This window comes from Pristiophorus japonicus, chromosome 30 (genome assembly GCF_044704955.1).
Source record: "Pristiophorus japonicus isolate sPriJap1 chromosome 30, sPriJap1.hap1, whole genome shotgun sequence".
NCBI classification, from domain to species: Eukaryota; Metazoa; Chordata; class Chondrichthyes; family Pristiophoridae; genus Pristiophorus; species Pristiophorus japonicus.
The window spans coordinates 11979723-12003810 of record NC_092006.1 but is presented as its reverse complement, the minus strand read 5'-3'; the positions used below and the strand labels follow the sequence as shown (position 1 = coordinate 12003810).

At 54.5% G+C, this 24088-nt stretch overlaps 1 protein-coding gene across 1 annotated transcript; it reads right to left on the bottom strand.

Annotated features, from left to right (window-relative positions):
• Nucleotides 1-3295: 3295 nt before the first annotated feature.
• Nucleotides 3296-21867, bottom strand: LOC139240219 (transcriptional repressor p66-beta-like). The gene is made up of 3 exons (XM_070868691.1): nucleotides 21726-21867; nucleotides 18565-18685; nucleotides 3296-10704 (listed from the first exon to the last, which is right to left on the bottom strand). Exons 1-3 carry the CDS (start codon nucleotides 21768-21770, stop codon nucleotides 10571-10573), a joined length of 300 nt encoding a protein of 99 aa, XP_070724792.1. The 5' UTR covers nucleotides 21771-21867; the 3' UTR covers nucleotides 3296-10570.
• Between the last annotated feature and the right edge of the window lie 2221 nt (nucleotides 21868-24088).

Below are 24088 nucleotides of genomic sequence, written 5' to 3'. Positions count from 1 at the left end.
GGATTGAAAATTGGTAACTGACAGGAAACAAAGTGTGGGAATAAACGGGTCTTTTTCGGGGTGGTGGGCAGTGACTAGTGGGGTACCACAGGGATCAGTGCTGGGGCCCCAGCTATTCACAATATATATATAAATGATTTGGATGAGGGAACCAAATGTAATATTTCCAAGTTTGCTGACGACACAAAACTCGGTGGGATTGTGAGTTGTGAGGAGGATGCAAAGATGTTGCAAGGTGATTTAGATAGGTTGAGTGAGTGGGCAAACACATGGCAGATGCAGTATAACGTGGATAAATGTGAAGTTATCCACTTTGGTAGGAAAAACATAAGGACAAAGTTTTATTTAAATGGTGATGGTTTGGGAAGTGTCGATGTACAGAGGGACCTGGTTGTCCTTGTACACCAGTCATTGAAAGCAAACATGCCGGTGCAGCAAGCAGTTAAGAAAGCAAATGGTACGTTGGCCTTCATTGTAAGAGGATTTGAGTACAGAGCAAGGATGTCTTACTACAGTTATACAGGGCCTTGGTGAGACCGCACCTGGAGTATTGCATGCAGTTTTGATCTTACCTAAGGATATACTTGCCATAGAGGGAGTGCAGCGAAGGTTCACCAGACTGATTCCAGGGATGGCAGGACTGCCGTATGAGGAGAGATTGGGTCGACTAGGCTTGTATTCACTAGAGTTTAGAAGAATGAGAGGGGATCTCATTGAAACGTATAAAATTCTGACGGGTTTGAATAGACTGTATGCGGGATGTTTCCCCTGGCTGGGAAATCTAGAACAAGAGGTCACAGTCTCATAAAAACATAGCAGGCCATTCGGCCCTTCAAGCCTGCACCGCCATTCAATAAGAGCATGGCTGATCATTCAACCTCCATACCCCTTGATCCCTTTGGCCGTAAGGGCTTTATCGAACCCCCTTTTGAATATATTTAATGAACTGGCCTCAACAACTTTCTGCGGCAGAGAATTCCACAGGTTAACCACTCCATGAGTGAAGAAGTTTCTCCTCATCTCAGTCCTAAATGGCTTACCCCTTATTCTTACACTGTGACTCCTGGTTCTGGACTTCCCAACATCGGGAGCATTCTTCCTGCCTCTAACCTGTCCAATCCCGTCAGAATTTTATATGTTTCTATGAGATCCCCTCTCATTCTTCCAAACTCCAGTGGATACAAGCCCAGTTGATCCAGTCTCTCCTCATATGTCAGCCCTGTCATCCCGGGAATCAGTCTGGTGAACCTTCGCTGCACTCCCTCAATAGCAAGAACGTCCTTCCTCAGATTAGGAGACTAAAACTGAACACAATATTCCAGGTGTGGTCTCACCAAGGTTCTGTACAACTGCAGTAAGACCTCCCTGCTCCGATACTCAAATCCTCGAGCTATGAAGGCCAACATGCCATTTACCTTCTTCACTGCCTGCTGTACCTGCATGCCAAACTTCAATGACTGATATACCATGACACCCAGGTCTTGTTGCACCTCCCCTTTTCCTAATCTGTCACCATTCAGATAATATTCTGTCTTCCTGCTTTTGCCTCCAAAGTGGATAACCTCACATTTATCTACATTATACTGCATCTGCCATGCATTTGCCCACTCACCTAACCTGTCCAAGTCACCCTGCAGTCTCTTAGCATCCTCCTCACAGCTCACACCACCACCCAGCTTAGTGTCATCTGCAAACTTGGAGATATTACATTCAATTTCTTCATCTAAATCATTAATGTATATTGTAAAGAGCCCTGCGGCACCCCACTAGTCACTGCCTGCCATTCTGAAAAGGACCCATTTATTCCTACTCTATGCTTCCTGTCTGCCAATCAGTTCTCTATCCACGTCAGTACATTACCCCCAATACCATGTGCTTTAATTTTGCACACTAATCTCTTGTGTGGGACCTTGTCAAAAACCTTTTGAAAGTCCAAATACACCCCATCCACTGGTTCTCCCTTGTCCACGCTACTAGTTACATCCTCAAAAAATGCTAGAAGATTTCTCAAGCATGATTTCCCTTTCATAAATCCATGCTGACTTGGACCGATCTTGCCATTGCTTTCCAAATGTGCTGCTATTTCATCTTTAATAATTGATTCCAACATTTTCCTCACTACCGATGTCAGGCTAATGGGTCTCTAATTCTCCGTTTTCTCTCCCTCCTTTTTAAAAAAGTGGCGTTACATTAGCTACCCTCCAGTCCTCAGGATACGGGGTAGGAAATTTAGGACCGAGATGAGGAGAAATGTTTTCACTCAGAGGGTAGTGAACCTGTGGAATTCTCTACCACAGAAGGCTGTGGAGGCCAAGTCACTGAATATATTTAAATGGGAGATAGATAGATTTCTAAAAACAAAAGGCATCGAGGGGTATGGGGAGAAAGCGGGAATATGGTGTTGAGATAGAGGATCAGCCATAATCATATTGAATGGTGGAGCAGATTCGAAGGGCTGAATGGCCGACTCCTATTTTCTACGTTTTTATGTACCTGCCTTGGGAGTGTTTGATGGGACAGTGTAGAAGGAGCTTTATTCTGTAACTAACCCCGTGCTGTACCTGCCCTGGGAGTGTTTGAAGGGACAGTGTAGAGGGAGCTTTACTCTGTATCTAACCCCGTGCTGTACCTGCCCTGGGAGTGTTTGAAGGGACAGTGTAGAGGGAGCTTTACTCTGTATCTAACCCATGCTGTACCTGCCCTGGAAGTGTTTGATGGGACAGTGTAGAGGGAGCTTTACTCTGTACCTAACCCCGTGCTGTACCTGCCCTGGGAGTGTTTGATGGGACAGTGTAGAGGGAGCTTTACTCTGTATCTAACCCCGTGCTTTACCTGCCCTGGGAGTGTGTGATGGGACAATGTAGAGGGAGCTTTACTCTGTATCTAACCAGTGCTGTACCTGCCCTGGGAGTGTTTGATGGGACAGTGTAGATGGAGCTTTACTCTGTATCTAACCCCGTTCTGTACCTGCCCTGGGAGTGTTTGATGGGACACTGTAGAGGGAGCTTTACTCTGTATCTAACCCCGTGCTGTACCTGCCCTGGGAATGTTTGATGGGACATTGTCGAGGGAACTTTACTCTGTATCTAACCCCGTGCTGTACCTGCCCTGGGAGTGTTTGATGGGACAGTGTAGATGGAGCTTTACTCTGTATCTAACCCCCTGTACCTGCCCTGGGAGTGTTTGATGGGACAGTGTAGAGGGAGCTTTACTCTGTATCTGGAAAGCTTCCCGCCCTCACATCCCTCACTTACGGAGCTGAAAACTGAGATAGAAATAGCATCAAGTAGCTGAGGCGGGTATAATCACCTGATAGTTTATTACCACATACACCATCTCACTGAGGAGATTTAACTGGTTCCTTATTAAACACAACCTGAAGTAATAAATATTACAAAGGTTTTTTGAAAAACTTGCTTTTTTTTTGCAGTCATTGGATGACTCATAGCTTGGCAGTTTCTAATTCCGGTCGGTATATAACATGTGTAATACAACGCAGAGTACACAAAGTCAGCACAATACAAAATGATAACAAGCTCAGCAAATTCAACAATCTACAGAAATAGTTTTTCCTTTTTTTGTAAAAAAAAGAGAAGGGAAAAGAAAATAACTGCCTAAATTAAAAATGTTTTAAAATAAAAACGAGGAGAGAGCGGAGGGGAGGGGAGGGATTGACCCAGCGTTACTAGAGCGTGAAAGACATTGGGACTATTCATCGTCCGGTTAAACTGTAAACTCACAACAAAACCAGTTAAGAACCTCGCTCGCTGTGTCCACATACGGAAAGACTGTACAGAGTATCGGGCAGCGAGCCGATTGGATGCGTTTAACGTCCACATGGCTTTAGTTGCACAAATTATCTTTTGAGTAAGAGAAGGAGGAGCTTCTGGGGGTGGGGGGGCATTCTTGTCGGTTTTTCAGGGGGGGTGAAATAGGAGGCCATTCAGCCCCTTTTAATAGTTCTGTCCCACCCGTTCTTCACCTGTGAACGCGTATACACACACACACACACACACACATCCTCCTTTGCACGCTTACCGGTGTGGGTCCGCGAACTGAGCTGGGGCCACGCTGGGCGTCAAGTGTTGGGGGTGAAGGGGGCGTGCTATTCGACCTGAGGGGGCCTCACCGCCCAGCCCAGGGACCCTTGTTTCACACCCGACGTCCCCCGTACGTGCCCCAACCGGCAAGCAAGGGGGGGGGGGGGACCCGGAGGTGGGGATCTGATGTTCGGAGAACTCCGCCGCCACCACCCTCAACCCCACACACACAATTTGTCCAGCGGGCTGACGTTCTCTCCAGCCGCCGCGCTCCGGGGCGTACAGAACTGCAGGGCCAGCTGAGATCAGGGAAAGGCGGCACAGGTCGGGGAACTCGGGGCGCCCAGGACAAAGGTCGCCGAGCGAGGATTATGTGCTCCGATAGTAGTGGGGGGGAGCACTCCGGTTCTGACGAAGGGTCGCCGACCTGAAACGTTAGCTCGCCGTTTCTCTGTCCACAGTCGCTGCTCCCTGACCAACCAACATCTCGCAGGGGCGGGGAGGAGCGCTCGACGCCAGTAAAACGCATGGGGACAAGTACACACTCGGCACGCTGTGTTGCCGAGACTGGTTTTAGGTGGCGAGTGAGACCACGTTCAGCTGCCTCCCGGTGCCCATCTCCAACACATTGCTTGTCGAGACGCAGTCGCTGTGGTTCAGTGGGCAAATGAGGCGATGGGCCAGTTTCTGGTGGTGCAGGCACCAGGTCACTGGGGAGAACTTCCCTTCCCCCAGCTCTTCTTTCCAATACTTCCATGGGATCTTTAACGTCCACCCTACAGGGCAGACGGGGGGCCTTGGGTTTAACGTCTCATCCGAAAGACGGCACCTTCGACAGTGCGGCGCTCCCTCAGTACTGCCCCTCTGACAGTGCGGCACTCCCTCAGTACTGCCCCTCCGACAGTGCGGTGCTCCCTCAGTACCGCACCTCCGACAGTGCGGCGCTCCTTCAGTACTGCCCCTCCGACAGTGAGGCGCTCCCTCAGTACCGCCCCTCCGACAGTGCAGCACTCCCTCAGTACTGCCCCTCCGACAGTGCGGCACTCCCTCAGTACCGCCCCTCCGACAGTGCGGCACTCCCTCAGTACCGCCCCTCCGACAGTGCGGCACTCCCTCAGTACTGCCCCTTCGACAGTGCGGCGCTCCGTCAGGGCCGCCCCTCCAACAGTGCAGTGCGGCGCTCCCTCAGTACCACCCCTCCGACAGTGCGGCGCTCCCTCAGTACTGCCCCTCCGACAGTGCGGCGCTCCCTCAGTACTGTCCCTCCGACAGTGCAGCGCTCCCTCAGTACTGCCCCTCCGACAGTGCAGCGCTCCCTCAGTACTGCCCCTTCGACAGTGCGGCGCTCCCTCAGGGCCGCCCCTCCGACAGCGCAGTACGGTGCTCCCTCAGTACCGCCCCTCCGACAGCACAGTACGGCGCTCCCTCAGTACTGCCCCTCCGACAGTGCGGCGCTCCCTCAGTACTGCCCCTTCGACAGTGCGGCGCTCCCTCAGGGCCGCCCCTCCGACAGCGCAGTACGGTGCTCCCTCAGTACCGCCCCTCCGACAGCACAGTACGGTGCTCCCTCAGTACCGCCCCTCCGACAGCGCAGTACGGCACTCCCTCAGTACTGCCCCTCCGACAATGTGGCACTCCCTCAGTACTGCCCCTCCGACAACGCAGTATGGCACCCCCTCAGTACCGCCCCTCCGACAACGCAGTATGGCACCCCCTCAGTAGTGCCCGTCCGACAGTGCGGCGCTCCCTCAGTACTGCCTCTCCGACAGTGCGGTGCTCCCTCAGTACTGTCCCTCCGACAGTGCGGTGCTCCCTCAGTACTGTCCCTCCGACTTCACAGTATGGCGCTCCCTCAGCACTGCCCTGGGAGCGTCATGAGCTGGAGTCTCTGGTAGTGGGAACACTCGAACCTACGACTATGTGACTCGGGAGGAGAGAGGGAGAGAGAGCGCTATCTACTGAGCCCCGGGCCAGCACGGAGTGACCTTGTGTAACAAATGGCCAGAGGCTCAATGGCTGATTCTTGCACAGTAACTCGGCTTTTCCAATTTACAATAAACCCCAGCCACCTAGAATCACCCACAATGTGGGACGATCTGGGCACAGAGGCTCCACAAATTAAAACCAGGAGCGGCTCAGACCCGCCAACATCGCAGGTCCACACTTTGTGATTGAACAAAGGTCACAGGTTCAGCGAGGCCACTTGTCCCACGGTCAACTGGACTGGACCAAATTGAGAGAGAGGAGGGGGGGCAGCGGGTTCCGCTCAGCTGTGCCATTACCTGGGGGTGGGGGGGGAGGGGAGGGGAGGGGCACTGCCTTTAACTGACCGCCAATGCACAAAGTATTAGCTGACAATCCGACCATGGACTGCACTTGGGCACATGTCCAGCTGTGGGGCGGGACAGCGGTGGGTGGCAGGGACCACAGCTCGCTGTCGGGGCCAGGCAGTGAACCGGACATCGATGGGAGGGCGCGGTTACTGGGGGGGGGGGGGGGGAGGGGAGGAAAGACAAGGTCACAAACCGGCTCCTGGAGCACGGCAAGCGGGGCTTACACCACTTGGTCCGTTTCTGGTCGGGGGGTGGGGGAGACGGTGAGAGGGGAGCGGGTTGGGGGGGGAGGTAAGAGGGTGAAAGTGAGGAGGTGATGAGTCTGAGGGGGAGCGGGGGGAGGAGGAGGGGAGCAGGGCGGAAGAGAGGGTGGTCCGGGCGGAGGAGAGGGAATTGCTCGAATGGACAGAAGGGAGGTGTGTCGAGTCGCCTCAAAAATGCCAAAGGCTTTATTGCAACACAGACGGGTTGCTGGCCTATCCGGGGGAGCAGGCTGTCAGAGATCCGGTGAAAAGGGGGTGAGGTGTTCCGGGCGAGCTGCTGGCATTCCAAACCCCCACCTCCCCCCGAATTCCACACTGCTGCCCGTCACTGGGTACCAGCTCATCCCCTCAGCTCTCTCCCTTCCCTGCTGAAGCCTCCGCTGTCTGGGATACTGGGCAGAACGTTTGAGACGGGCAGACAATTGGGTGTGTCTCGGACGTTGCTCTCGTGTTCCTGTCCAGCCACGCTCGAGTGCGTAGTTACCCCTCCCTGTACCCCACCCCACAGCTCGCGACGATCTCTGGGCTGTGCGGAAAGGGGGAACTGAGGGAGGGGGAAGAGAGACAGACATTCACCCCACAGCACAGTTGCCCCATAAAGAATTTTCAATCTTTCTTACTTTTTAAAATTTGAAATTTGCAATGCTGAAATTGCTTTTTATTTTGTAGAGAGATTAGAGTTGCTGGATTGGCCAATTTTGGGCCCCGTACTTTAGGGAGGATGTGAAGGACCTGGGGGAGGGTGGGGAGGAGATTGACCAGAATGGTCCCGGGGGATGAGGACCTTCAGTGACGGGGAGAGACTGGAGAAGCCGGGGTTGTTCTCCTCGGAGCAGAGAAGGTTAAGGGGGAGATTTAATCGAGGGGTTCACTATCACGAGGGGTTTTGAGGAGTAAATCAGGAGAGACTGTTCCCAGGGGCAGGAGGGTGGGTAACCAGAGGGACACAGATTGACGATAATCGGCGATGGAACCAGAGGGGGAGATGGGGAGAATGTGTTTTTGACGCAGCGAGTTGTTGTGATCGGGAACGCGCTGCCTGAAAGGGCGGTGGGAGCAGATTCAATCGGGACTTTCAAACGGGGGAATTGGGTAAATACTGGAAGGGGGGAAATGTGCCGGGCTGTGGGGAAAGAGCAGGGGGGAGTGGGACTGATTGGATCGCTCTGTCACAGAGCCGGCACAGCACGGGCTCCATGGGCCCAACGGCCTCGTACTGTTGCCATGGTAGATCTGCTCCGTAGCCCAATTAACCTGGAATGGTGCAGACAGGGGCTTTTAAGTGCAAAGAACGTGAGTGTTTTCACCTCTCCCGGTCTTGTCAGGAGGGTGGACTGGCTGGGGAACGGAGCGAGAGCCTGGGTCAGACAGGCTCACTCGGCAATTTACAAATGGGCAGTGCCCATCCCCAACCACACAGCACCTCACTAATCCTTCTGCCCCACCCCCCTCTCTCTCTCTCGCTCGCTCTCTCTCGCTCTGCCTCCCAACCCCTCACCTCTCGCCCACAGACCGTTGGGGGCCGACTTCGAACGCCGCTCCCAGCCATCCACGCGGTGGTCACAACAACCCCGCCCCCCCCTCCCCTCATCATCCCCCCTCCGCCAAACCCCACTCCCAACGGGGACCGCGCTACGCACTTTCCAGTGGGCCGCGAGGGGGGGGGGGGGGGGGGGGGGAGGCGAGAGGGCAAACGGTTAACCACTTTGTGCCGCGCCCTTTCGCTCGAGGCTCCCGATTCCTCAGCTCAAGATTCCTGGCGCTCCCCCCCGGGCCTTTTCCCTTTTCAAATCCCGAACCGCTCGGCTTCACGGGAAAACCTCGGGAAAAGCAACCTTTTGGAAAAATGTACAAGGATGTGCGGGAAAGAGTGGGGAGGGGGGGGAGGGAGTGGGACTGATCCGATCGCTCTTTACAAGAGCCGGCACAGGCACGACGGGCCGAACGGCCTCCTGCTGTGCCGTAAGAGTTTGCCAGCTGTGAGTCACACCCACGCACGCAATAAATAGGAAAAATAAACCCTGCACCCAAAGGGAGGCCGCGGGCTCAAGTAACCCCCCGCTCTCCTCGGCTGGGTAGCTCTCGGGAATCCTCCATCTCGGAGTTCCCCTACCCTCCCCACCGGAGCTGACCCTCGCTGTCGCCCCCCCCACCACGTTACAATACCTCGGCCAGGTGGCAAAGTGGGACTATTCGACCATGGGGGGCGTGGGCACAGTAGCGGCCGATCCTTCCGGCGCCCGCCTTGCGATTGGGACGGAGTGGGGGGGGGGGGGAAAGAGAGGGGAGACAGGCTATCCCCCAGGACCTCTCCCTTGCCCCAGGGCGCACTGGGTCCGATTCGAAGGCCCCCATTGAGACGAGAGCAACTATTTGAGCCCAGGGGAGCGGCTGTAATCTGTACGTTCCTGTGCGATTTAAACTGCGGAGTTGACTGGAACTGCACAGATCCTCCCCCCCCGCCCCGACTCCCCCGGCCCCGGAATACCATCTCCTTAAAAGATTCACAGAGCCATCCCCATCGTCTGTCGCTCAACGCCCTTCTGGTGACAGGACATGTTACACTCCCTACCGCTGCTCCCTGCATGGTGGGGATAAACCCCCTGGGCCGCCCCCGCTCCCCCCACGACAATCAAACAAACGGACGCATGCTTGCTCTGGGGCGGTGCTACAATCACTGGAGCGCCGTCTTCAAAAACGGGACGGCGCCCTTGCTAGTAGCCACCGCTTCCTGACGACGAGTGGGAAGGTGGGCGAGAATCCACCTCTTCGCGGTTGGGGGTGGGGGCCTGATCGGGCGGGCAGGATTCCAGGGGATGAGGTTCTGGGGCTGGGGCTGGGGGGCATATGCTTCCAGCTGATCAAGGCCCGTGATCACGATCTTATTGATCGGCGGAGTGGGCTCGAGGGGCCGACTCCCGGTTCTCGCGTTGCGTCCGAGCCTTCGGAAGCGGCGTGGAGCTTGTCAACGCGCGCGCTGGCTCCCCTGCCCCCCCCCGTCTCGCTCTGGTCCCCATCGAGGCCCGACTGTCCCTCAAACCCCCCCCCCCCCCGGAGTCTAGGAGCTGACGTTGCCCTCGGGTGCTCCCCAAAGAAGCCACCTTTGACCCTTGTGCTCAGCTCCAGTTTCTCGCCATCCTACAAAGCCCCCTTTCCCTCACCGTTGATGCCCCAGGTCGGGAGGAGGGAGGAGTGCGGAGCGGAGGGGAGAGGGGAGGTTCCCCCTCGTGCGCCGACTTGAAACGGTTTTTGAGAGGGGTGGGGGGGTGCAATCGAGCAGAAAATTGGCCGCCGCCATCGAGCGTTATCTGCGGGAACAGCACTTTACATCTGCCTATGTACAAAAGGAAAGATTCTGAGACAAGATTCGGGCGTGGGTTGCAGAGCAGCTCAAAGCATGCGCCGCGGCGGGTGTACTACCCTTCCGCCACCACCAGATGTCGCTCAAACAACCGCGCGCTAGCGACACCTAGTGTTGGTTCCCTGGTGCTGCGCACCTTTTTTTTTTAATACTATAAAAACAAGTCTTCGGGAGGGGACGGGGGGGGGGGGTGTTTGGTAGCGTCAAAATGAGACGAAAACTCCCCCAACGTTCCCTCTTTCCCCCCCCACCCCGTCCAAAGCTGGCCCGGGGGGGGGGCTTCCGTGTGCCGAACTGGTGGGGGGGGGGAGAAACAGGGAACGGAGGGGGAAGGGGAGAAACGCACGCACACGCACACACACACACATTTCCGAAGTCCGACCCCGGCTGTGTAGCCTCGTTCGAGCGGAGAAAGGTCGGGAGAGGCCGTCCCACAATGAAGTTAGCAATAGACATAAAATACAATAATATTGGGGGGGGGGGGGGGAGAGGGGGAGGGAGAGGGTTGGCTCCCCTCAAGCGGTGGGTAAGTACTGGGCACCAGTACAGGCACTGCATGCTGCGGGTAGGTCTTCACTTGGGCGTGCTGACTGACTGCGAGAGGGGCCTGGGGGGGATCATGTCCAGCAGGTACTCGCGCTGACGGTCCGCCAAAGTCGACCCCTTCTGACCTGCGACCCCGGCGTTCAGATACGACATGTTGACCCCTGTGGAGGAAAGAACAAAGAGCGTCTGAGAACCGAGCCCCAGTTGGAACACGGGGGTTTGGGCTTGCCGGGAAACCAATGCCCAGCGCCACCTTGAGGTGGGATGCAAGTTGGCGCTTCACATCCCCCCCCCCCCACGCCCCCTTCCCTTGCCCCAAGGTGCCAGCCTCTGCTGGCATACAATTCCGCGGGCGCCCGTCGCGACATGCTGGCTGTTCGACCAGGAGATGCTTCTCAGGACAGCCTGACCCTGCAGCCAATCGGCAGCGGGGAACCCTGGCTGGCATTTCCCCGGGTAAAGTCGAGAGTTGCGCTCGGGTTTGTATGGGCCAGCTCAATGGGGGAGTGGGAGACCAAGGGACTGGGGGCGGGGGGCGCCTTCTAGGCTGCAAGGATCACCAGGCCCGATGATCGCAGCCTGAGTTGCAAGCTCGGGGGGAGTACCGCCCGATGGGTATCCCCAACAGTCCGTGCAAAGGCCCAGCGAGGAACAGGTAGGTTGGCACTGGGAGCCCCCTCTGGGACCTCGCCCCAGTTCTCCGCTCGTCCCGTGAGAGCAGGGCCAGTGATGGTCAGAAAGCAACCCTGACGTTCAACACTGCGCACAGCTCATTCCCAGCAAAGGGTCACGAGTTGGCGGTAAGGAGCAGCCACCGCTGGTCCCTCCCCATCCTGGTGGATTCACGAGGAGCATGGGAATGCAGATTGGGACCTTTTCGGTGAAAGAAGGTTCGTGCATTTCCATAGTGCCTTTCACATCCTCAGGAGTCCCCGTGTGCACGTTGCAACCAATCTGTGCCTCTTGAAGAGCAGTCATGCTGTATTGTAGGCAGATACCAGCTCGAGCTAGGATTGTGTTTTTACCCTGGCCATTGGGGAACCATATTCACAACACCACCATTATACAGAGTAAAGCTCCCTCGACACTGTCCCCATCAAAACACTCCCAGGACAGGTACAGCACGGGGTTAGATACAGAGTAAAGCTCCCTCTACACTGTCCCATCAAATACTCCCAGGGTAGGTACAGCATGGGGTTAGATACAGAGTAAAGCTCCCTCTACACTGTCCCCATCAAAACACTCCCAGGACAGGTACAGCATGGGGTTAGATACAGAGTAAAGCTCCCTCTACACTGTCCCCATCAAAACACTCCCAGGACAGGTACAGCACGGGGTTAGATACAGAGTAAAGCTCCCTCTACACTGTCCCATCAAACACTCCCAGGGCAGGTACAGCACGGGGTTAGATACAGAGTAAAGCTCCCTCTACACTGTCCCATCAAATACTCCCAGGGTAGGTACAGCATGGGGTTAGATACAGAGTAAAGCTCCCTCTACACTGTCCCCATCAAACACTGCCAGGGCAGGTACAGCACAGGGTTAGATATAGAGTAAAGCTCTCTCTACACTGTCCCATCAAACACTCCCAGGGCAGGTACAGCACGGGGTTAGATAGAGTAAAGCTCCCTCTACACTGTCCCATCAAATACTCCCAGGGCAGGTACAGCACGGGGTTAGATACAGAGTAAAGCTCCCTCTACACTGTCCCATCAAACACTCCCAGGGCAGGTACAGCACGGGGTTAGATACAGAGTAAAGCTCCCTCTACACTGTCCCATCAAACACTCCCAGGGCAGGTACAGCACGGAGTTAGATACAGAGTAAAGCTCCCTCTACACTGTCCCATCAAACACTCCCAGAGCAGGTACAGCACGGGGTTAGATACAGAGTAAAGCTCCCTCTACACTGTCCCATCAAACACTCCCAGGGCAGGTACAGCATGGGGTTAGATACAGAGTAAAGCTCCCTCTACACTGTCCCATCAAACACTCCCAGGGCAGGTACAGCACGGAGTTAGATACAGAGTAAAGCTCCCTCTACACTGTCCCATCAAACACTCCCAGAGCAGGTACAGCACAGGGTTAGATACAGAGTAAAGCTCCCTCTACACTGTCCCATCAAACACTCCCAGGGCAGGTACAGCATGGGGTTAGATACAGAGTAAAGCTCCCTCTACACTGTCCCATCAAACACTCCCAGGGCAGGTACAGGGGGTTAGATACAGAGTAAAGCTCCCTCTGCACTGTCCCATCAAACACTCCCAGGGCAGGTACAGCATGGGGTTAGATACAGCAGCACAGCCAGGGCACACTTCAGATGGTCTAAGAAAGTAGCCCTTCCCTTCCCTGAAGGCACCGACTCTCGCTGGGTACTAGGCTCGGTTACATCCCCTCAGTCGCCATTGTTGATGTGGGGAGTGTAGACATGGCGTGCAAGGAGTTGACTGTGGAGGGGGGCCGCTGGGAGTTCAAAGGTTAACCTGCGCACGTGCGCACCTGACAGCAGGGGTCACTGGAAAGCGCCAATCGTGGTCCGTTTCACCCACTCGCTCCCCCAACAGGCTCTAAGGCTTGTTGCCGCTGACTTAGATCTGGTAGCCCAGCGGAGGCTGGGGTTGGAGTTGGGTCCCGGAGCCTTCCTGGGGCTCAGTGCAGAGCGAGACAGCTAGGTTGATTCCGGAGATGAGGGGGTTGACTTATGAGGACAGGTTGGGTTGGTTGGGCCTCTACTCATTGGAGTTCAGAAGAACGAGAGGCGATCTTATCGAAACATATAAGATTATGAGGGGGCTCGACAAGGTGGATGCAGAGAGGATATTTCCACTCATTAGGGGACATAGTCTCAGAATAAGGGGCCGCCCATTTAAAACTGAGATGAGGAGGAATTTCTTCTCTCAGAGGGTTGTAAATCTGTGGAATTCTCTGCCCCAGAGAGCTGTGGAGGCTGGGTCACTGAATATATTTAAGGTGGAGATAGACAGATTTTGGAACGATAAGGGAGTGAAGGGTTATGGGGAGCGGGCGGGGAAGTGGAGCTGAGTCCATGATCGGATCAGCCATGATCTTATTAAATGGCGGAGCAGGCTCAAGGGGCCGTATGGCCAACTCCTGCTCCTATTTCTAATGGTCTTATGTTCCCCCACTCTCAACCTCCTGCTGCTGAGAGACAGCCCGCGAGATGTGACCTGGGGGTCCGTCTCCCACACCCCCACCCTCAGGGACCCGGCGACCCGGGAGGGCACTGCAATTAAAAAGTGCGAGACCGTTCATCGTTGGTCCCCACGGAAACTTGCACACAGTGAAAGCTGTGCGCCCCTTCCCCGAAAAACAAAATGGCTGCTTGTTGACGCACCCAAATAACTTACACGGTTGATATGTACAAGAGGCGCTTGCGAACTCGCTTGCGCTCGCTGGTTCAGAACGACAGACAACCTTTGAGGCGAGCGAGTGCCTTTCACGCCTGTGACACACAGGTCCACGCAGGTTCGCTGTGAAAGGAACGGCTCTTTGTGGAATGACGAGCACTTTACCCAGGGTGCACAGCGGCAGGGAATCAACCGCAGACATTTTACAGCACGGTAGGAGGCCATTCGGCCCATCGTGTCCGCGCCAGCCGACAAAGAGCCCCCCGGCCTAATCCCACTCTCGGTCCGTGGCCCTGTGGGTTACGGCACTTCAAGTGTACATCCAGGTACTTTTTAAATGTGGTGAGGGTTTCTGCCTCTACCACCCTTTCAGGCAGTGAGTTCCACCCCAGACCCTCACCACCCTCTGGGTGAAGACATTTCCCCTCAAATCCCCTCTAAACCTCCCCCCAATTACTTTAAGTCTATGCCCCCTGGTTGTTGACCCCTCTGCTAAGGAAAATAGGTCCATCCTATCCACTCTATCCAGGCCCCTCATCATTTTATACACCTCAATCAGGTCTCCCCTCAGCCTCCTCTGTTCCAAAGAAAACAACCCCAGCCTATCCAATCTTTCCTCATCGCTAAAATTCTCCAGTCCAGACAACATCCTGGTAAATCTCCTCTGTACCCTCTCTAGTGCAACATCCTGGTAAATCTCCTCTGTACCCTCTCTAGTGCAACATCCTGGTAAATCTCCTCTGTACCCTCTCCAGTGCAACATCCTGGTAAATCTCCTCTGTACCCTCTCTAGTGCAACATCCTGGTAAATCTCCTCTGTACCCTCTCCAGTGCAACATCCTGGTAAATCTCCTCTATACCCTCTCTAGTGCAACATCCTGGTAAATCTCCTCTGTACCCTCTCCAGTGCAACATCCTGGTAAATCTCCTCTGTACCCTCTCTAGTGCAACATCCTGGTAAATCTCCTCTGTACCCTCTCCAGTGCAACATCCTGGTAAATCTCCTCTGTACCCTCTCCAGTGCAACATCCTGGTAAATCTCCTCTGTACCCTCTCTAGTGCAACATCCTGGTAAATCTCCTCTGTACCCTCTCTAGTGCAACATCCTGGTAAATCTCCTCTGCACCCTCTCTAGTGCAACATCCTGGTAAATCTCCTCTGTACCCTCTCCAGTGCAACATCCTGGTAAATCTCCTCTGTACCCTCTCTAGTGCAACATCCTGGTAAATCTCCTCTGTACCCTCTCCAGTGCAACATCCTGGTAAATCTCCTCTGTACCCTCTCTAGTGCAACATCCTGGTAAATCTCCTCTGTACCCTCTCTAGTGCAACATCCTGGTAAATCTCCTCTGCACCCTCTCTAGTGCAACATCCTGGTAAATCTCCTCTGTACCCTCTCTAGTGCAACATCCTGGTAAATCTCCTCTGTACCCTCTCTAGTGCAACATCCTGGTAAATCTCCTCTGTACCCTCTCCAGTGCAACATCCTGGTCAATCTCCTTTGTACCCTCTCCAGTGCAACATCCTGGTAAATCTCCTCTGTACCCTCTCCAGTGCAACATCCTGGTAAATCTCCTCTGTACCCTCTCCAGTGCAATCACATCTTTCCTGTAATGTGGTGACCAGAACTGCACGCAGTACTCCAGCTGTGGCCTAACCAGTGTTTTATACAGTTCAAGCATAACCTCCCTGGCTCTTGTATTCCATGCCTCGGCTAATAAAGGCAAGTATTCCGTGTGCCTTCTTAACCACCTTATCTACCTGGCCTGCTACCTTCAGGGATCTGTGGACCTGCACTCCAAGGTCCCTCTGTTCCTTTACACTTCTCAGTGTCCTACCATTTAATGTGTATTCCCTTGCCGAGTTAACCCTCCCCAAATGCATTACCTCACACTTCTCCGGACTGAATCCCATTTGCCACTGATCTGCCCATCTGACCAGTTCATCGATATCTTCCTGCAGTCTGCAGCTTTATTCTTCATTATCAACCACACAGCCCATTTTTGTTGGAAAAGTGATCAAACCCCGGGTTGACAGATAAGAACATAACATAAGAAATAGGAGCAGGAGTCGGCCATTTGGCCCCTTGAGCCTGCTCCACCATTCAATAATATCATGGCTGATCCGATCATGGACTCAGCTCCACTCCCCCCCCCCCCCCCCCCCCGCTCCCCATAACCCCTTGACTCACTTATCGTTCAAAAATCTGTCTATCTGCACCTTAAATATATTCAATGACCCAGCCTCCACAGCTCTCTGGGACAGAGAATTCCACAGATTCACAACCCTCAGAGAGAAGAAATTCCTCCTCATTTCCGTTTTAAATGGGCGACCCCTTATTCTGGATTATGCCCCCCCTAGTACTAGATTCCCCCACAAGGGGAAACATCCTCTCTGCATCTACCCTGTCCAGCCCCCTCAGAATCTTCTAATTTCAATAAGATCACCTCTCATTCTTCTAAACTCCAATGAGTATGGGCCCAAGTTACTCAATCGTTCCTCATAAGTCAACACCTTCATCCCCGGAATCAACCGAGTGAACCTTCTCCGAACTGCCTCCAATGCAAGTATATACCTCCTTTAAATACGGAGACCAAAACTGTACGCAGTACTCCAGGTGTGGTCTCACCTATACCCTGTACAGTTGTAGCAGGACTTCCCTACTGTTATACTACATCGATGGTAAGTACTGCAGGGAATCGAATACGGCCAGGGTGATCTCCTGGACTAGTGTCGATCGCCTGGAAGGGTCAGAGAGGAACTTTCACAGATTTGTTTCCCCCAATTGGCCTGGGTTTTTAATCTGGCTTTTGCCTCTCCCAGGAGGTCACATGGCTCCAGTTGGGGTGGATATAGAACGTTTCAGTGTAAGGGGTGTTGCTGTACTGTGGGCTGATTCTGAGGGGGCTTGACAGGGTAGATGCAGAGAGGATGTTTCCCCTCGTGAGGGAATCTCGAACTAGGGGGCATAGTATCAAAATAAGAGGTCACCCATTTAAAACGGAAATTAGGAATAATTTCTATTTGAGGGTCGGGAATAAGTGGAATTCTCTGCTCCACAGAGTTGTGGTTGGGCTGGGGGCTCTTTACCTTTCCGCCATTGTTCATAGGTTTATATAAGAACATAAGAAATAGGAGCAGGAGTAGGCCATACGGCCCCTCGAGCCTGCTCCGCCATTCAGTATAATCATGGCTGATCCGATCATGGACTCAGCTCCACTTCCCTGCCCACTCCCCTTATTCCCTTATCGTTTAAGAAACTGTCTATTTTTGTCTTAAATTTATTCAATGTCCCAGCTTCCACAGCTCTCTGAGGCAGCAAATTCCACAGATTTACAACCCTCTGAGAGAAGAAATTTCTCCTCATCTCTGTCTTAAATGGGCGGCCCCTTATTCTAAGACCATGCCCCTAGTTCTAGTCTCCCCCATCAGTGGAAACATCCTCTCTGCATCCACCTTGTCGAGCCCCCTCATAATCTGATATGTTTCGATAAGATCACCTCTCATCCTTCTGAATTCCAATGAGTAGAGGCCCAACCTCCTCAACCTGTCCTCATAAGACAACCCCCTCATCTCCGGAATCAACCGAGTGAACCTTCTCTGAACTGCCTCCGAAGCAAGTATATCCTTTCGTAAATATGGAAACCAGAACTGCACGCAGTACTCCAGGTGTGGCCTCACCAATACCCTGTATAACTGTAGCAAGTCTTCCCTGCTTTTATACTCCATCCCTCTTGCAACAAAGGCCAAGATTCCATTGGCCTTCCTGATCACTTGCTGTACCTGCATACTATCCTTTTGTGTTTCATGCACAAGTACCTCCAGGTCCCGCTGTACTGCGGCACTTTGCAATTTTTCTCCACTTAAATAACTTGCTCTTTGATTTTTTTCTGCTGAAGTGCATGACCTCACACTTTGCGACATTATACTCCATCTGCCAAATTTTTGCCCACTCACTGAGCCCGTCTGTGCCCTTTTGCAGATTAGAGCTGGTACCTGATGCCGAGTATAATGCTGGAAAGGGATCAGTGCTGGGGCCCCAACTATTTACAATCTATTTTAACGAGTTGGGAGAAGGGACCGAGAGTAACGGAGCCAAGTTGGCTGATGATACAAAGATGGGAGGAAAAGCAATGTGTGAGGAAGACACAACAAATCTGCAAAATAATAACTTGCTCTGCTTTTATACTCCATGTAACCTTCAGGGCTGCTGACCGAGGACACGGCACGGACACAATGAGCTGAAATGGCCTCCTTCTGCGCTGTCAATGTCTATGGTTTCTATCCCTCTTGCAATAGAGGCCAACAATCCATTTGCTTTCGCTGCTGCTGTGGATGCTGGAACCAAACCCCCGCCATTCTACCGACAGCGCGTGCGGCAACCATTTTGAAGAGGATGTCAGCCCCATACAACAACAGGCGAGAAAAAACAAAGAGGGCAGCTAGTGCGTCAGTGCCCCAAGGCGCCCGAACTTTACAGGTTTCACTATTCCGAGAAGCGGCTGGAAGTCAAGAAAGAAAAAATAGAGTGGAAGGAGGATTTTTTTTTTTTTTTTAAACGCCGTTGAGGTGAAGGGAGGTTGTGTGTCTACCTGAGCTGGTGAAGTATTGCCTTCGTCCTCGGTTCTGTGCTCCGCTCCGCATGGCATGCTTACCTGGCATGCCCAAGAGGCCGCTGGCCACGTGCAGCTGGGGCCCCTGGGCAAAGTTGGACAGCACGCTACGGGCGGAGGTGTGGAGCCCTCGCTGGAGCGATGACTGCGACGGCGGCGGCTGCTGCAAGAGGAGAAACGGGCCGTTAGCGGGGACACGGACTGGGCAGCACAGCACCTCTCCCTGGGAGTGTTTGATGGGACAGTGTAGAGGGAGCTTTACTCTGTATCTAACCCCGTGTACCTGCCCTGGGAGTGTTTGATGGGACAGTGTAGAGGGAGTTTTACTCTGTATCTAACCCCCTGTACCTGCCCTGGGAGTGTTTGATGGGACAGTGTAGAGGGAGCTTTACTCTGTATCTAACCCCCTGTACCTCTCCCTGGGAGTGTGTGATGGGACAGTGTAGAGGGAGCTTTACTCTGTATCTAACCCCCTGTACCTCTCCCTGGGAGTGTTTGATGGGACAGTGTAGAGGGAGCTTTACTCTGTATCTAACCCCCTGTACCTGCCCTGGGAGTGTTTGATGGGACAGTGTAGAGGGAGCTTTACTCTGTATCTAACCCCCTGTACCTCTCCCTGGGAGTGTTTGATGGGACAGTGTAGAGGGAGCTTTACTCTGTATCTAACCCCCTGTACCTGCCCTGGGAGTGTTCGATGAGACAGTGTAGAGGGAGCTTTATTCTGTATCTAACCCCATGCTGTACCTGCCCTGGGAGTGTTTGATGGGACAGTGTAGAGGGAGCTTTACTCTGTATCTAACCACCTGTACCTGCCCTGGGAGTGTTTGATGGGACAGTGTAGAGGGAGCTTTACTCTGTATCTAACCCCGTGCTGTACCTGCCCTGGGAGTGTTTGATGGGACAGTGTAGAGGGAGCTTTACTCTGTATCTAACCCCCTGTACCTGCCCTGGGAGTGTTTGATGGGACAGTGTAGAGGGAGCTTTACTCTGCATCTAACCCGGGCTGTACCTGCTCTGGGCGTGTTTGATGGGACAGTGTAGAGGGAGCTTTACTCTGTATCTACCCCTGTGCTGTACCTGCCCTGGGAGTATTTCATGGGACAGTGTTGAGGGAGCTTGACTCTGTATCTAACCCCGTGCTGTACCTGCCCTGGGAGTGTTTGATGGGACAGTGTAGAGGGAGCTTTACTCTGTATCTAACCCCGTGCTGTACCTGCCCTGGGAGTGTTTGATGGGACAATGTAGAGCGAGCTTTACTCTGTATCTAACCCCGTGCTGTACCTGCCCTGGGAGTGTTTGATGGGACAGTGTAGAGGGAGCTTTACTCTGTATCTAACCCGTGCTGTACCTGCCCTTGGGGTGTTTGATGGGACAGTTTTACTCTATCTCTAATCACGTGGGGTGGGTGATATTGAGACTTTGGGGATGGTGCAGAGCGGGGAGGGGGGGGTGCGGGGGGGCACTAGACTAATTCTTATCAAGATAGGCTAAAAGGTTGGGACTTTAGCGGAAGCATAGGCTTAGGGGGAATCTGATCGAGGTTTATAAGATGATGAAGGGAATAGATTGTGTTCCAGTTGACAGTTTGATCCAATCAAGGTTGGGGAAGACCAGAGGTCACAATGTTAAGTTGCGTACGACAAGATCCGGGTCAGAGGTCAGAAGGTGGGTCTTTCCCCAGAGAATAGCGGGCCTCTGGAACAAGCTACCGTACATGGGCGGTTGATGCCGATTGGCTCAATTCCTTGGAGCGAGAGCTGGACCTGTGTCTGGCTGGGGCGGAGATCACCTTGTACAGAAGGGAATGCAGGGCCAAAGTCATCTCCTGGACTAGTTTCGATCGCCGAGGTGGGTTGGAGAGGGGTGACCTTATTGAGGTGTATAAAATGATGAGGGGCCTGGATAGAGTGGATAGGACGGACCTGTTTCCCTTGGCAGAGGGGTCAACAACCAGGGGCCATAGATTTAAAGTAATTGGAGGGAGGTTTAGAGGGGATTCGAGGGGAAATGTCTTCACCCAGAGGGTGGTGGGGGTCTGGGGTGGAACTCACTGCCTGAAAGGGTGGTAGAGGCAGAAACCCTCACCACATTTAAAAAGTACCTGGATGTACACTTGAAGTGCCGTAACCTACAGGGCTACGGACCGAGAGCGGGAAAGTGGGATTAGGCCGGGTGGCTCTTTGTCGGCCGGTGCGGACACGATGGGCCGAATGGCCTCCTTCCGTGCTGTAACTTTCTGTGAGTTTAAGATGCATCATCATCATCATAGGCAACCCCTCGGAGTCGAGGAAGACTTACTTCCACTCTAAAAGTGAGTTTTCAGGTGGCTGAACAGTCCAATCCGAGAGCCACAGTCCCTGTCACAGGTGGGACAGACAGTGGTTGAGGGAAGGGGAGGGTGGGACTGGTTTGCCGCACGCTCCTTCCGCTGCCTGCGCTTGGTTTCTGAACGCTCTCGGCCACGAGACTCTGAAGAAGCACATTCTTTCTGGCCCCCACTTATGTTGGCATGTGGAGGGTGAGGAGTGGGTGGGGGGGTTAATCTGGTTTCTCGCCTCTCCCAGGGGATCGCGGGTGTGTTCGGAGTGGGGGGCTGTCTGTGTTGTGTTGTATGTGACGGGCAGGGTGGACAGGAGGGTCTTATCCTGTCCGCGCGCTCGTGTGACTGGACTGTATCGCTCTGGCCGGAATGATCCCGATCCTCGGGGATCCCCGTCGATCCAGGTGTGCCCCACCCCCTCCCCCCACGCCCCCTTCCCCCTCAACCACCCTCTCACCGCTCCCCGACACATCCCCTCACCCCACCCCCTCAACCAGCACCTTCCCACCCCTGCCCCCAACCACCCCCTCACCGCCCCCTCTCCTCTCCCCACCCCACCCCTCACCCACCCCTTCACCCCTCACCCCCCCCACCCCTCCCCTCACACCCTCACCCCTCCCCTCACCCCCCTCTCCTCCCCCCACCCCCCCTCACCTCCCCCCCACCCCCCCCTCTCCTCTCCTCTCCCCACCCCGCTCCCCCACCCCTCCCCTCACTCCCACCCCTCCCCTCCCCTCCCCTCACCTCCCCTCACCCCTCCCCTCACCCCTACTCTCCTCCCCCCACCTCACCTCCCCCCCCCCCCCTCTCCTCTCCCCACCCCGCTCCCCTACCCCTCCCCCCACTGACCAACCCCCACCCCCACTGGGGCCGCGGCCCTTACCTGCCGGAGAGGGTGGTGCCTGATTATGGGCTCGGGCTTGTTCATCACCACGCCGGCGGACACCGACGTGGGCGGGGCCGACACTGCCGCAGCTTGTTGCTGTATCCGCTGCTCGATTTCCTGCAGGGGGGGGGCGGGGGTCGAAAGGCGGAAACGAGAAAGAGTCGGGGATCAGTCGCCAGTGCACGCAGATCGGCGGGAACCACCACAACCACAACTTGTACTTTGCACAGCCCCCGCAGTGTCCCACAGTGCTTCACAGAACATAAGAGGATAAGAAATAGGAGCAGGAGTCGGCCATTCGGCCCCTCGAGCCTACTCCGCCATTCAATAAGATCATGGCTGATCTGATCTTGGACTCAGCTCCACTTCCCCGCCCGCTCCCCATAACCCTTCACTCCCTTATCTTTCCAAATCATTCACAGGAGCGTTATAAGATAGAAAATTGAACATCGAGCCGCATAAGTCGAAATTAGTGCAGATGACTAAAAGCTGGGTCAAAGAGGTCGGTTTTAAGGAGCGTCTTGAAGGAGGAGAGAGAGGCGGAGAGGTTTAGGGAGGGAGTTCCAGAGCTTGGGGCCCAGGCAGCTGAAGGCACGGCCACCGATGGTGGAGCGATTATAATCAGGGCTGCTCAGGAGGGCAGAATTAGAGGAGTGCAGAGATCTCGGGGGGTTGTGGGGCTGGAGGAGGTTACAGAGATAGGGAGGGGTGTAGGGGCTGGAGGAGATTACAGAGATAGGGAGGTGTGCAGGAGCTGGAGGAGGTTACAGAGATAGTGAGGGGTGTAGGGGTTGCAGGAGGTTGCAGAGATAGGGAGAGGTGTAGGGGCTGGAGGAGGTTACAGAGATAGGGAGGGGTGTAGGGGCTGGAGGAGGTTACAGAGATAGGGAGGGGTGTAGGGGCTGGAGGAGGTTACAGAGATAGGGAGGGGTGTAGGGACTGGAGGGGGTTACAGAGATAGAGGGGGCTGGAGGAGGTTACAGAGATAGGGAGGGGTGTAGGGGCTGGAGGAGGTTACAGAGATAGGGAGGGGTGTAGGGGCTGGAGGAGGTTACAGAGATAGGGAGGGGTGTAGGGGCTGGAGGAGGTTACAGAGATAGGGAGGGGTGTAGGGGCTGGAGGAGGTTACAGAGATAGGGAGGGGTGTAGGGGCTGGAGGAGGTTACAGAGATAGGGAGGGGTGTAGGGGCTGGAGGAGGTTACAGAGATAAGGAGGGGTGTAAGTGCTGGAGGGGGTTACAGAGATAGGGAGGGGTGTAGGGGCTGGAGGGGGTTACAGAGAGAGAGGGGTGTAGGGGCTGGAGGGGGTTACAGAGATAGGGAGGGGTGTAGGAGGTTACAGAGATAGAGAGGGGTATAGGGGCTGGAGGGGGTTACAGAGATAGGGAGGGGTGTAGGGGCTGGAGGAGGTTACAGAGATAGGGAGGGGTGTAGGGGCTGGAGGGGGTTACAGAGATAGGGAGGGGTGTAGGGGCTGGAGGAGGTTACAGAGATAGGGAGGAGTATAGGGGCTGGAGGGGGTTACAGAGATAGGGAGGGGGCAGGGCCATGGAGGGATTTGAAAATAAGAGGTGATACCAGACAAACTTTCACACCAAGCCGCACAAGGAGAGATTTGGGTCAGGTGACCCCCAGCTTGGTCAAAGAGGGAGGTTTTAAGGAGCATCTTGAAGGAGGAGGGAGAGGCGGGGTGGGAGTTCCAGAGCTTGTGCCCCAGGGGTCTCAACTCCCTACCAGAGGAACCACAGGCTGAAACCCTCCGAGCTTGAGTCAACGTCCTCAGGACAGTCGAGGAGCTCCCCCTAGGGGCCTGCTGGGTCACTGCACCACTGAGTGAGCCAGAGTGATCTGGGACTGAAAGGGTCAAGTTACGAGGATAGCTTGCATCGACGAAAGAATATTTTTAAAAATTTCTACAGCTCATTTCACGACCACCGGACGTCTCAAAGTGCTTTACAGCAAATGAAGTACTTTTGGAACGCAGTAAGCTCCCACAAACAGCAATGTGATAATGACCAGATAATCTGTTTTTAGTGATGTGGGCAGTGGGATAAATATTGACCCCCAGGACACCGAGAATAACTCCCGCACCGGCTCGTCTTCCAATAGTGGTATTGGGATCTGTAGCGTCCACCTGAAAGAGCAGACGGGGTCTCGGTTTAACGTCTCATTCGAAAAACGGCACCTCCAACAGTGCGGCGCTCCCTCAGTACTGCCCCTCCGACAGTGCGGCACTCCCTCAGTACTGCCCCTCCGACAGTGCGGCGCTCCCTCAGTACTGCCCCTCCGACAGTGCGGCACTCCCTCAGTACTGCCCCTCCGACAGTGCGGCACTCCCTCAGTACTGCCCCTCCGACAGT